The sequence below is a fragment of the Triticum urartu genome, chromosome 4 (assembly GCF_003073215.2).
Source record: "Triticum urartu cultivar G1812 chromosome 4, Tu2.1, whole genome shotgun sequence".
In the NCBI taxonomy this organism is placed as follows: Eukaryota; Viridiplantae; Streptophyta; class Magnoliopsida; order Poales; family Poaceae; genus Triticum; species Triticum urartu.
The window spans coordinates 134670177-134682718 of record NC_053025.1 but is presented as its reverse complement, the minus strand read 5'-3'; the positions used below and the strand labels follow the sequence as shown (position 1 = coordinate 134682718).

The window sequence follows — 12542 nt, the reverse complement described above, 5'->3', positions numbered from 1 at the left end:
TGGCTGTCTAGTTGTGATCTTTTTCACGAAATAAGGGTTTAACAAAATATTCAGTCATGATATTTGTAAAAAATGATTGTTCTTATTGAATATATTTAAATTCTGTAATCATGCAAGTTATCTTGTGGTATGTGGATGTTATATTTTATGGAGTAGTATTTTGTCTGACACTCAATTAGGTATTTTTCGTTCTGTATCATTATGGTTATTCTGTGTTGTACTATTATTTCAAAACTAACTATAATTATCGGTTAATAGGCTCATATGACATATTTTAGAAAAAACTACTCCCTCCGTTCCAAAATTAGTGACTCAACTTTGTACTAATTTCAGTACAATATTAGTACAAACTTGAGTCACATGTTTTGGGACAGATGGAGTATTATTTTAGTGGACTCGGAATTGAATGGTGATAATATAAGAAATTGAGACTTTGGAAAATGGCGAAAATTACACAGACGTCACGATTGTATGATTCTGGATAGATCCCCCCCTAAAAACCTCAAAACATCACATATATCATCTAAAGTTTAGCTCATCACGCATGCATTTCTCCTTTGACCGTCTGTCAATTTAACAAACTGCGACTTGATAGATGAACTTTGCTTGTGCATCAGCATGCTCGATGATGTCCCTTTACTGGAGTAAGCGATATTTTTTAAATGGCTTGGTAAAAAGACTCTCTAAAGGAGAAATAAGACTTAAATTAAATATTTTTATAGACTAGGATACGTGCGTGATACGTGCATACTTACTAGTGTATATAGGATTGCAATAGACAGCGACGGTTCACTGGCCATGATGGCATTTGCAAACGCCGTGTCCGGTAGTTTTAGTGTTTGGGATGTCATTTTTTATTAAAAAACATGGCATTTTGTTTAGTTTAGTGCATTTTTCCCCCGAAAAACTGCCACCGTCACAGCTTGATTATGTGGCTACGAGGGGGTTCGCTTTGGATTTCCTCCTGTGAATGGTCGCCAAATAGCATTAGGGAATATCCCTTAAAAACATTAGGGAATATGCATGCATAGTACTCCTACTAGTACTAGTACTTGTAATAATAATAACAAGCAGTTACTCTTGCTTAACCGTCTCAACTTCTTCCCTCCACGGATCCAAAACCTCCACGCTAACCCAACTCCGAAGGCGAAGCGAGATCAATCACCCACCCCCACCCACGCCCTATTTAGCCCCGTCATCAGACTTCTATAATCTTGAGCACGCTATACATACACGATACACAAAAACAGAAAAAAGATCAGGACGACCCCGACGCGCCACCACCTGCTCCTCCCGGCGGCTGCCTGCTCGACTCGATTCCCCAACCGCAGCAGGGTAGGTTTGATTCTCAGCTCGCTTCCAGTTTCGTTTCTCCCCGTGAGCCTCGGATTTCGGATCCCGGCGTTCCCTCACCCCCCTTGCTCGAGCTTTCCGATTCGTTCGGTGTCATCGCGCCTTCCCCGATCGATCCGCTTCCTCATACTGTTGATGATTCTGTTGGCCTGGCCCGGTCGATTCGATCGGCTTTACCGGTCGGTTTCATGGCTCCTTTGCGGCGTTGGCTTTGTTGTTATGTGAAATTTTCTGAAATTGGAACGGAGATGTTACAGGCTCAGCTGCTGTTCATGAGACCAATTCACCCCTTCCGTTTTCCTGCGGTTTCCTGATCAAAATTGATTGATGGGTTTGCTAATTCCGTATGTGTTAATTCCTATTTTTTGCAGGTCAACGACAGAACCTATCGCGCGATGGGCTTGGGACTGAGATTGCCGTTCTTCCTACTCCTCTTGCTGCTGGTCAGCCTGGGAGCCGCACAAGGCCGGAGCACAGGTATATCTCACACAACAGCCCCTTTCCAATCCCATGATGCTAGTTATGTTGTTTATTCATCTCTAAATCGACATCAGTGGCTTGGGGTTGGAATTAGAACTGGAATTAAGGATACACCTGTTGTGAAATCTTCTTATGCGAATTCGTAGTATTGGTGTCGAAATTGAAGTTGTCATATCGTCCAATTGCTTCCATGATATCATGTGCTTGTAAATCATGCATGGCTGTATAAGGATAGAATTTGGACAGCCTATGTCATTGTTAACATCGTCAACTTCTAGTATATGTTGATGCTTGGTTTTCTAATTCCTTATTATGCTGTTAGTTCGCTTTCTGTAGTTCAAGGCTTAGATGGGGAATGTGCATGAACAAGATACACACATGAATACATGATAGTGCATATCATCTTCAGTGTTAGAAGGTTCAGGTTTATAGAGATATTCCTCCTTGTGTTCGCAATTGTTCTGGCCAGTAACATCTGATTTGTTTGTTCCCAGTTTTTCTTGATATCCAGGAGGAGGCTCGAGGCTCTGGTCAAATCATCAAGGATCAACTAACTTTGAGCAAAATTCCCGTGCGTGTTGAGAGGGGCAGCCCACTATGCCCAGCTTGTGAGAAGTTTACAGAGGAAGCTCTTAGCTATCTTAGTCAGAAACAATCACAAGATAAGATGATGGAGGTCCTTCATGAAGCTTGTTCTCAGACATTCTCGTTGGAAAAGAAGGTAGTAATTTTGAACACTTTGGCCTGTAATTCATTACATAGAGTTTTAGTTACTGTAGAAAGATTGATGAAAAGATACTATATGCATAGTGATTATATTTTCTTGATAAAAAGATACCCTAAACAGAAATAGTTTATAGATTTTTCTAAGCAACATTCTGTCTCTGCAGTGTGTTGAGTTTGTGGACTCCTATGCAACTCTCTTATTTGCCAAGATCGCTGAGATCAAGCCAGAAGAGTTCTGCAAACGAAATGGCCTCTGCAGGGACAATGCTCTTCTGTCTGGTGTGAGAAGTGAGAGCACATGCGTGTTTTGCCACCACCTCATGGATGAAGTTTTGTCCAAACTGAAGGATCCTGATGCTGAGGTATTTCCTTTATCTCACTTGCATCGTTGGTGTCTTCACCTTTACCTTGTGTCTGCCTTTAATAATTTCCATATGATATCTGTAGTTTGAGATAATTCAAATTCTCCTCAAGGAGTGCAAGAAGATCGAAGGTCATGAACAGCAGGTAAGCTATATCCGGCTCATCTTTTAAAAACAAAATAATGCGCAAAGGAGACATCTCAGCTTCTTCGGTTAATGTTCAATATATAGCACGCAAAGGATGCACAGGCTGATAATTTTCTTGTTCGACAGTGCAAACGACTGGTCCTGCAATACATCCCTCTCATCCTGGTGAACGGAGAGAAGTTCCTCGAGAAGAACGATATATGTACCATTGTCCAAGCGTGCGATGCTGGCAAAAAGACAATGGTCGGGCCATTCTCCGAGGAGGGTTTGTTGCGTGATGCATGAAGGTAGAAAGACCACACCAGGCTGCGTAAACCCAGACGAAACATTATGCACTAGTTCTTCCTTGTTGTACATAGGTGTCCAAAAATTCGTCTGGCTTTTGCCTTGTACTGCTGCTCCTGCATTCTGTGGATGCTTTGTATTATAAAGGGAGCGGCATGACAAACAGTTTATTATGTCAACTTGAAGCCGTGTTGTACTTATTACTTCGTCAGTGTTTAATTTGTAATGACATTTGAACAACTGTAGATACTAAATCGAGTTTCAGTCTGTCTGCTAATAAGGGGGCTCTAGTCTCGTCATATGCCTTGTTTTGACTATGAGATTTCGGTCGGTGAAGAGCTAGATTTTCTGTCCCCTTTGCCGTTGAACATGCTAACAAGTGGATTGCCCCTACCAAAGAGTTGGTGCCAAATTTTTGGTTGAGGTTTTGCTTGCCAATGGATTGGCCAGTTGGCTAGAAAAACTTTGGCCAACTACCATAGAAAATAAAAAAACACTATTGCAAACATTGGTATTCTATACATAAAAAACATGTTAATAAATGCATGCGGGGACATGTCTTTATGCAACGAAAATATCATGAGATGATACATTCTTTTAGGTCATTGAGCTTTTTCTTAAGTGAAGGACTCCACGAAAAGAATATAACATTTCAAGCACATAAGAGAAATAGAATAAAATGTTGTACTCCCTCCATTTTTCTAAACAAGGCCACTTTGTTCAACAAAAAATATGGATTATATGTCATCAAAAATATATCAGCAAAAAGTTCTTTGAAATATACATTCAATGACATACTTTTTGTTGCATATAATTCATTGTTAATCGAAGTTAGACATAAAAATATGAAATAGCCTTATATATAGACATGGAGGGAGTAGGTAAAGTGCAACCAAATAAAACCCAATAATATCTCGAGTTCTCGACCGCAAGCACAAGCAACCGTGCAATGTGAGTGAAGAGAGGGGTAGAGTGACTTCGGATCAAATCATGCTTACCCTATACCACCACCGACGTCTTGGAATAAGGCTGTCCATAGTTGGACTATCATACCTAACACTATTGTGCATGTCAACTAGGCAATTTTAATGATGTGGCATAGAATACAAAAGAGAGGCATATCATGATACCGTACCATAACAAATACTCCTTCCGTTCCTAAATATTTGTCTTTCTAGATATTTCAACAAGTGACTACATACGAAGAAAAATGAGTGAATCTACGCTCTAAAATATATCTATATACATCCGTATGTGGTATCCATTTGAAATCTTTAGAAAGACAAATATTTAGGAACGGAGGGAGTATTATACTATATATGTTTTGCATGACAGTAAATAAGATCATCTAAGATACTAATCTATGATACTATGACACTAACTTATGATACTACCAAATGCTGGTCTCTTAGCAATGTTATTATAGGCAAAATGCTGATGTAGCACTGCAATTAAAAAGAGGGAGTGGAGTTGTATCTTACCTAAGATCGACTCTTAGCTCATTTTTATGTGTAGTGCAATTAATGTTTTGATCTTTTGTGCCTTACCTTCTTATTTTTCACTTCTTTTCTTCTCTCTGCAACTAAGGAACAGTGTTAAGATTCCAAAAAAATCCTTAATAAACTGATTAAATACAATATCACTTAGATACACCCCCTAAATACAATGCATTGGGGTGACTGTCTTTTATTTATTTGTATATATCTATGATGACGTGTTAAGACTTTGTTTTTTGCGAGCCTTGCCTTTCTCTTTTTTTTTGCGTAAATCAGGCCTTAGAAATGAGAGCATAGAAAACTGCAGAGCTGGCTAATTAAATGAAAGGATTTCGAACCAATTGTTTTGCTAATTCAACAAGAATGACATGTTAAGAGACAATGCATCGGGAGTGCCGATCAAATACTATAATATTCTCTCTCTATTACTTTTTATAAAACGTTTTAGACAACTGATTTTGAACTGCTTTTGAGCTGTTCGAACTATCTAAAACATCTTATAAAAATGAACATAGAGATTATCAAATACTCCGTATTATAATATCTCGAGCAGGAGCAACATTACAACGCGAGCGAAGAGGCGATGGGGCTGACAAGGAGGGAAGGGAGGCAGAGGCGAGTCAACTCCAGCCCGCCCGGTCACCGGCCGGAGGGGAGAATGGCGGAGACAGGTCCGACCCACCGGCTCCGCGCGCGCGCCGAGGCGGCGGTGGCGTCCCTGGTGGACGTCCGCCCCCACGAGATGGCCCCGCTGACCAGCGCCGCCTCCACCTTCTTCTTCGTAAGCCATCTCTCTCGTCGAATCTGTACCTTCCAAATTCAGCCACCAGCGGAGAACGGAAAATCCTCACTCTATGGGTGACGCAGATCCTGAGCGCCTACTTCGTGGTGCTGCCGCTGCGGGACGAGGGGGCCATCTCGCTGGGCCTCGGCGCCCTCCCGGGCCTCTTCGCCGGCTCGCTCGTGCTCACCGTCCTCGCGGCCCCCGTCGCCTCCCTCGCCTTCTCGCTCCCGTCCGTCCCCAAGTCCAGGGTCCGTGCCTTCCTCACTTGGGTCGTTTCTGTTTGCTTGTGTTTAAACGGGAACAATTCAACCACAGCAGACAAAAGCAATGCAAATAATGCAAGGATCCAACAGAACAAAGACTGTACTTCCCTAAACACCACACCACCAGTTTTTTTTTAAAAAAACACCACACCACCAAGACAAGAATTATAAACCAAACGCCTAGTTGGACTTAGTTTAAAACACACACACACACCTTCGCCAGAACCTATTTACTTTAGCAGAAATAAAATGTATGTTTTTGCAATGATCTGCTATTTCATGTGGTTTATGTCTAGGGCTGCAAGTCAATCTTAAATATAAGCTTCTGTTATTTTCCTTTGACGCGCCCCTGTTTTTATTCAGGTAATTGGCGATGATTTTATGAAGTCGAAATTTTCCAGTACTCCCTCCGTTCCAAAATAAGTGTCATGGTTTTAGTTCAAATAAGACTTACACCCTCCGTCCCATAATATAAGAGCGTTTAGGGAGTATTTTGGAACAGCGGGACTAGCAATTATTTTTCCTTCACCGACACAAGCTAATTCCTATCACCTGTACCTGCAATTTCAGGCTTTGGTTTTGATACACAGGTTCTTCAGCATATCCGTTCTTGTATTTTTTGTGCTTTGGTTTGCCTCGAAGCCGGGCTCCCCATCTACCGCCCAGGTAACACACACTGATAACATGGTGGATTATTTTCTCTTTTTCTGTATGCATGTTTAGTTTCCCTGGAGTTTGCAAGTATCCCATGCTGATATTACACCGGAAAAAATATTTTTGAATCCATCTGCCATCTTGCACTCCAGCCACTTTGCTCGCTTTCTAAATTTCCTAATTGAAGAAGGCAGGGCCAAACTTATTTTTGTTTCTTTTTGTCGATATTATGATCAAGTCAAGTGAAGATGGTTCAAATAAACCTGCTGGCTGGGGAAACCACAGCTGGTTATACATAGTTGTGAGAATAAGCTTCTTTCTCTGGGTAAGCCATTTCCTGTTACATGATCCTGTCCATGTTTTTGAGATTTAAGTTATCGTCCATTTGAATTACTCTCTTCATCTGAAGGTTGCTTTGCTTAATCTCATTACAATATCATCCACTTGGGCAAGGGTAATTGATGTCATGGACAGTGAGGTATCATTTGACAACCGCACCAGAAAATATCGGTTACCCCTTAGACATTTCACATGTTCTTTTCAAATCCTTATTTCTCTTTTGATTCAGTCAGGTTCAAGATTGTTTGGTTTTATCGGGGCTGGTGCTACGCTAGGGCAACTTTTTGGTTCTTTGTTTGCTGCAAGCATGGCATGGATGGGACCCTGTATGTATCTAGGACGTTCCTCTGAATAACATAATGAGCTCCTGTCTGATTTTTCATGGATGCAATGTCATATTTACTAAAATTTCCTCAGTTCTGCTCCTATTTTCCTCCCTCTTGATGGAACTTGCTGCACTGTCATCTAAAGGAATTTGCATTGATGCTAATCATGGTTCAACAGAATTGCCATCAACAGGGTATGTAATCCTTCTGGGCATGAGTTACAAGTTCTTGACTTATTTTCCTGTTAATTTTGACATGAGTAACCAGCATGTTTTATGTACAAAATTTCTTTCTTGATTAACCTTAGCGAATTTTGAGCCACAAATACAGTCTCTGAAATCTGAATAGTCCACTTTATGACTAACTTGGAATGATTTTATTAGTTTCAAAAAGTTATGATAAAAAATAGGAGTTAAAATGGTGGGCTTTTACATTATTTTTTAGGTGTTACTGATGATTTTATTCGACTTGTTGGTGCCTCCTTTTGTTCACAAGCGAGCATTTAAGACATTCCAATTTATTACAAACTGCAGAGCAGAACCAAGTCAAAATACCGAGCTTGGTGATGAAATGTCTTCGCTGGTCACTTCACCTAGAACACCTTCCCAATCTCAAAAGACAAAGCCTGGGATTTTTGTGATGTTTGAAGGTTTCTGGCTGATCATGCGCTCGCCTTACCTGATATACATATCTCTGTTTCTATGGCTGAGTGCAGTTGTCTCATCCTTCTTTTACTTCCAGGTATGATTGTTCTCCTTTCGTGTATGACATTGATGATAAGTTGTGCAATCCCGGGAGCATGTTGCTTCCTTAAATAAATTGTACTCCCTCCGTCCGGAAATACTTGTCATCAAAATGAATAAAAGGGGATGTATCTAGATGTATTTTAGTTCTAGATACATCCCTTTTTATCCATTTTGATGACAAGTATTTTCGGACGGAGGGAGTAGAACACAAAGGATCCTCCATTTTCTCACCCAACCTTTTCTCCTTGATTTCCAGAAAGTAACTATAGTTGCTACTACAATATCAAGCCCAACTGCCAGAAGGAGAACATTTGCACTGATAAACAGCTTTATAGCAGTTTTTATTCTTGCCGGACAGCTCACTTTGACGGTATTTTTTTCATCTTGATATTATCCTCGTTTTACTCTACTTCATTACCCCCTTTTCAGTGTGAATAAGTGAATATCAGGCAGATAAGTTGTCACCAAAGAATTACCTTATTAAAAGATATAAATATAATCAAACTTATATCACCCTCTCTTAATATCTATGCTGTTTGTTTCCTTAATGCAAATCATAATTGCAATAGTAATTCCATAATAACTTCCACTTCAAGATCAGCATGTCAACAATGTAATTGCCGTATAAGATTACTGAATAAAATTTATAAATGTGCACCTCCCGTTTTTGCTATTTTTTCTGTGTATAGTGTTTACTGAATATTTTTTTGTGGGACACCCGGTTATTACTTTCAAGAAAATAACCTTCCATCATGCGATGGAATCTCAATACGCTTCCCCTTCGAAACTAATTCCCGTGCACATTCAGATAATTCCAATTAGACACCCATGCGTTCTGCATTTCTAATATCTGTGTCAAGGGACAAACTTCATGCAGTGTAGTCCAACTGATGCATGCTGTGACTCTAGCTGTCTAACAATTCCACAATGATATTTGGTGGTGAATAAAACAATATAAATTGACAAATCAAGATATGCCTCAGCCAAATGGTAGTTAGAAGACTCTGCAATGACCAACCTAGATTAGTGTTTTCTTTTCATTCGTATGACCTGTTTAGATCATAGGTATCTTGTCGCCCTATCAATTTCTGGGTATATGATTTGAACAAGTATTTATTTCAGGGTCATATCCTTACAGTAGCTGGTGTAACGGTTGCTATTTGCGCATCTCCATTTATTGCTGCCTCAAATTTGGTTGCCCTTGCTGTATGGCCAACTTGGTTTGCTGTTGCTGTCACTGAAACAATTCGAAAGGTATCGATAGACCAGGGCATTCTTACTGAACTCTCGATGCCATTTTCTACCATTAGATGTTGATATAAAAAGATGCATGTAAAGGTAATGCATATGCAAAAGCTGAGTAGCCATTACCATTGAATTTATGCAGACACACTATATCTTTAGTTTGGTTTAGTACCCTCAAATGATTTCGTATGAAAGAGCTTATGTGTTTTAGTATATTTTTCCTATTGTTAATAAGCTGAGAAATCATCAACGGCAGGATTCATTTTCACTTCAGTTCGAATATTAGTGCAGCTTCATCTAGTTGCATCTGGAACCAATGCATGATAACATCTGTTATACTCAAAATTAATCAAGGCGCTGGCTCTGTATGTAATTAATATATCAAAAATCATTATACTGCCAGTGGTTAGCAAAATTCTTGTTTGGTAAAAGGGTTATAGCCACAACCGATTTTCTTCATCTACCAACACTGATTTAGGCAAAAGAAATACTGATTTAGGGCATACTGATTGTTTTTTGGTACTAGGTGATGTTTGTGAGTACCTACTATTTGTTGTATTTACTACTCCCTCCTTTCCAAAACACTTGTCATGGTTTTAGTTCAAATTTGAACTAAAACCACGACAAGTATTGGTTTTAGTTCAAATTTGAATTAAAACCACGACAAGTATTTTGAAACGGAGGGAGTACATGTTATTATTTCTATCTTCAGGTATACTCTGAGATAAACACATAATTATTCTAATTTGTTGTTTCTCAATCTTTTAACTTCGTTGCAGGTAACTACCTATGTTTTGACTAGACCGGGAAGGGAGTTATTATTTACTGTTGTCTCACAGGATGAGAAGTACAAAGCCAAGGTAAAAAATGAGTTATGTAATTTGAGCATGCTAACTACTAGGAAACATGATGAGGCATGACTTGGTCTCCATAGATGATCAAATGATAATAGCATATAAATGGGATATAACCCTTTCGCTCTCATTTTGACCGGTTTCCACCTGATTTTATTTGGAGGTGAGGTCCACTAGCTGTCCACCTGGGCCCAGAATGATTTTAGTAACTTGGATCACCACAGTAGGGATCAAATTATCGTTTTTAGACACATGATACTCGGCGTCAAGTGAACAATTTAAGCATTCAACATTTTTCCTTCTAATTAATTGCGGCGCATCAGGGGAACTACTGCTCTCTGCAAATAGTAGGAGTACATCAATAACCTAAAAAGTCTAATTCGGAGACAGTATTTGCCACCGAGGAGTGCTTTTGCTACTGTTGAGTACTCACCTTATTGCAAGTGTAATATTTTTTTAAAGCATCTTGCCTGATATTGGCAAATCATGTGGATTTTATCTTGTTTTGCTGCCCATTTTCTGTGTTGATTTTGTCTTATTAATTTGGCTAAATAAACGTTTTCCTGTAGGTCTGTATAGATGTTATTGTTCAAAGGCTTGGTGATGCGACAGCTGCTGGAATTTACACATTACTTTTCAGCAGCTTCGAGAAGAAAATATCCATTGTCAACCTCTATGCATTGCCGGTATGAATCATGTCTGATCATTTACTTGCTCATTTCCGTTTACCGTATCATATTGTATGTTTATTGTGTTTTTTAATCTCTCAAAGATAGCTCCTTGGCATTGTAGTCTGTTTGATCATGCCTCAGTAGGTAATTCTTGATGCAGATGTTGCACTAATACTTTGCTAGAAACTAATTAAGATACACTTTTCTCGTGTGAAGATGCTTTGAATGGAAAAATGTCCATGTCTGGATATTTGGCTGGTCAAAAGTGTGTATACTCCCACCAAAGCGTTCAAAGTCTGGGGAGCTCTTTGCTAGCTGAACTGCTGAACACAACTGAATATATAATCCATGCTGAAATTTAAAACATCTTGCTTCAAACCTTTTACCTATCTCTACTTGTATGTTAAAACCTGGTTAACTTTGCCAACTACTGCTGACCCTTCTTATTCCACAACTAGTACAATTTATGGGTTTGCTAAACACAATCGCCTGATTTTTTGATAACTCTGTCGATTTTGTGGTTGCTGGATCTGCACAGAGATGCGTGTGGGAGATGTGCTTTTAGGAATAATCAATGAATTGGGTGGGGTTGAACCTATGACCTCTCGCTGCACACCTTACTTGACTACTGCCACCATACCAGTTGTACTAGAGCTGGGTCGATTAATTTGGATCGGAGGGGGTAGTTAAGTTACACCTTTTGTTTTTTTGTTGCGTAATTACACACCCTTTCGGAATCGACTGTGTTTCAGTGAACTCTCAGTGATTAAGTTCCATGCGGTCCCTACAAATTTCCAGACAAATATCTTGGTGTTAACTGTGCAGCATTTTTTTTTTGCCTTTTTTGGGGGTCATGGGACATGTCTAATGATTTGTGCTTATTCCTTTTGTTACCAGCTCTGCTTTGTCTGGCTTCTCATTGCATTTCATTTGGGACGGCTCCAGACAAATCTTGCCAAGCTTCAGGCAGCTTCTGACCCGTCCTAGTTCCTCCCAAACATGTACCTGGAACCTAAAAAATAGGTATCGTGGTGCTTCTTGACATCTATCAAGACATGTGGTTGAGTAAGGCTGTTTGTGCCTGGCTTTTACTTTTCTAGGATATCGACTCAAGACAGTGAAGTTGTTCGAGAATGCAGAAGTACAGTATGTCCTGAAGACAATGTTTTTGCCACCAGCATTGATTTTGTCTGCACATTTCAAAGGAGCTACAAATTGACGAACGGACATTCGAATATAACACTGGAAGTAAAGTAACTACCTGAAGGGTGAACATAGAGGAAGACATAAATAGTACTAGCAGGCTAGCAGCTTAGAGTATAAGAATACACGAATTTTGTATCTGCTTTTAGTCCATCCTTTCATGGTGGAAAATTGTGTCATGCAAACTTTAAGCATGTTAATTCATTGTTTATGGGGAAAAGTAGGGCTGGATAGGTTGGGCATTGTTCTGTTGTGCTGCATAAAATAATGTACTGTCCAATACCACTCCCAGACTGCATATCATTTGCAGAGATGTGTAATACCGACAACCATCTGATGAACCCGGACTACTGATGCTACGATGAAATATTTCTGTATTTTTTTGTGTGATTTGAACTGGCTTCCCTGTGAAACTTTCGTGAAATTTGGAAGTCTTAAGAGCATCTACAACCGAGCACCCCAAACCGTCCCCGAATGCCCGAGCGGACGGCCCGGTCACTTACCGGTTGTGAAAAACCGACCCAGACGGGTGTCTTAAATTGTCCTCAAACGCCCGATGCTCCTCATATCCAACCCAAATACGAGGTGGATATGAGGCGGCCCTGGCA

At 39.9% G+C, this 12542-nt stretch overlaps 2 protein-coding genes across 3 annotated transcripts; both read left to right on the top strand.

Annotated features, from left to right (window-relative positions):
- The first annotated feature begins 1174 nt into the window (after positions 1-1174).
- Positions 1175-3652, top strand: LOC125551085 (proactivator polypeptide-like 1). Its single transcript, XM_048714234.1, has 6 exons — positions 1175-1335; positions 1725-1830; positions 2328-2554; positions 2724-2921; positions 3007-3066; positions 3195-3652. Exons 2-6 carry the CDS (start codon positions 1749-1751, stop codon positions 3351-3353), a joined length of 726 nt encoding a protein of 241 aa, XP_048570191.1. The 5' UTR covers positions 1175-1335; positions 1725-1748; the 3' UTR covers positions 3354-3652.
- A 1753-nt stretch (positions 3653-5405) lies between these two features.
- LOC125551084 lies at positions 5406-12324 on the top strand. 2 transcript variants are annotated; one of them, XM_048714233.1, is made up of 14 exons: positions 5406-5630; positions 5717-5881; positions 6467-6562; positions 6789-6875; positions 6960-7028; positions 7119-7215; positions 7307-7409; positions 7749-7956; positions 8218-8331; positions 9084-9215; positions 9986-10066; positions 10630-10746; positions 11629-11754; positions 11832-12324. In XM_048714233.1, exons 1-13 carry the CDS (start codon positions 5433-5435, stop codon positions 11716-11718), a joined length of 1557 nt encoding a protein of 518 aa, XP_048570190.1. In that variant the 5' UTR covers positions 5406-5432; the 3' UTR covers positions 11719-11754; positions 11832-12324. The 2 variants fall into 2 exon arrangements, with proteins under 2 accessions (XP_048570190.1, XP_048570189.1); XM_048714232.1 differs by having other exon boundaries at positions 11629-12324.
- Positions 12325-12542: the final 218 nt, after the last annotated feature.

Bases quoted from the DNA above. Each gene is read 5' to 3' on its own strand.
- LOC125551085 (XM_048714234.1), top strand. From the start codon at position 1,749: ATGGGCTTGGGACTGAGATTGCCGTTCTTCCTACTCCTCTTGCTGCTG. The intron at 1,831-2,327 runs GTATATCTCACA...GTTTGTTCCCAG, and splicing joins CGCACAAGGCCGGAGCACAG to TTTTTCTTGATATCCAGGAG. The intron at 3,067-3,194 runs GTAAGCTATATC...CTTGTTCGACAG, and splicing joins TCGAAGGTCATGAACAGCAG to TGCAAACGACTGGTCCTGCA.
- LOC125551084 (XM_048714233.1), top strand. From the start codon at position 5,433: ATGGGGCTGACAAGGAGGGAAGGGAGGCAGAGGCGAGTCAACTCCAGC. The intron at 5,882-6,466 runs GTCCGTGCCTTC...CTGCAATTTCAG, and splicing joins CGTCCGTCCCCAAGTCCAGG to GCTTTGGTTTTGATACACAG. The intron at 7,216-7,306 runs GTATGTATCTAG...AAATTTCCTCAG, and splicing joins CATGGCATGGATGGGACCCT to TTCTGCTCCTATTTTCCTCC.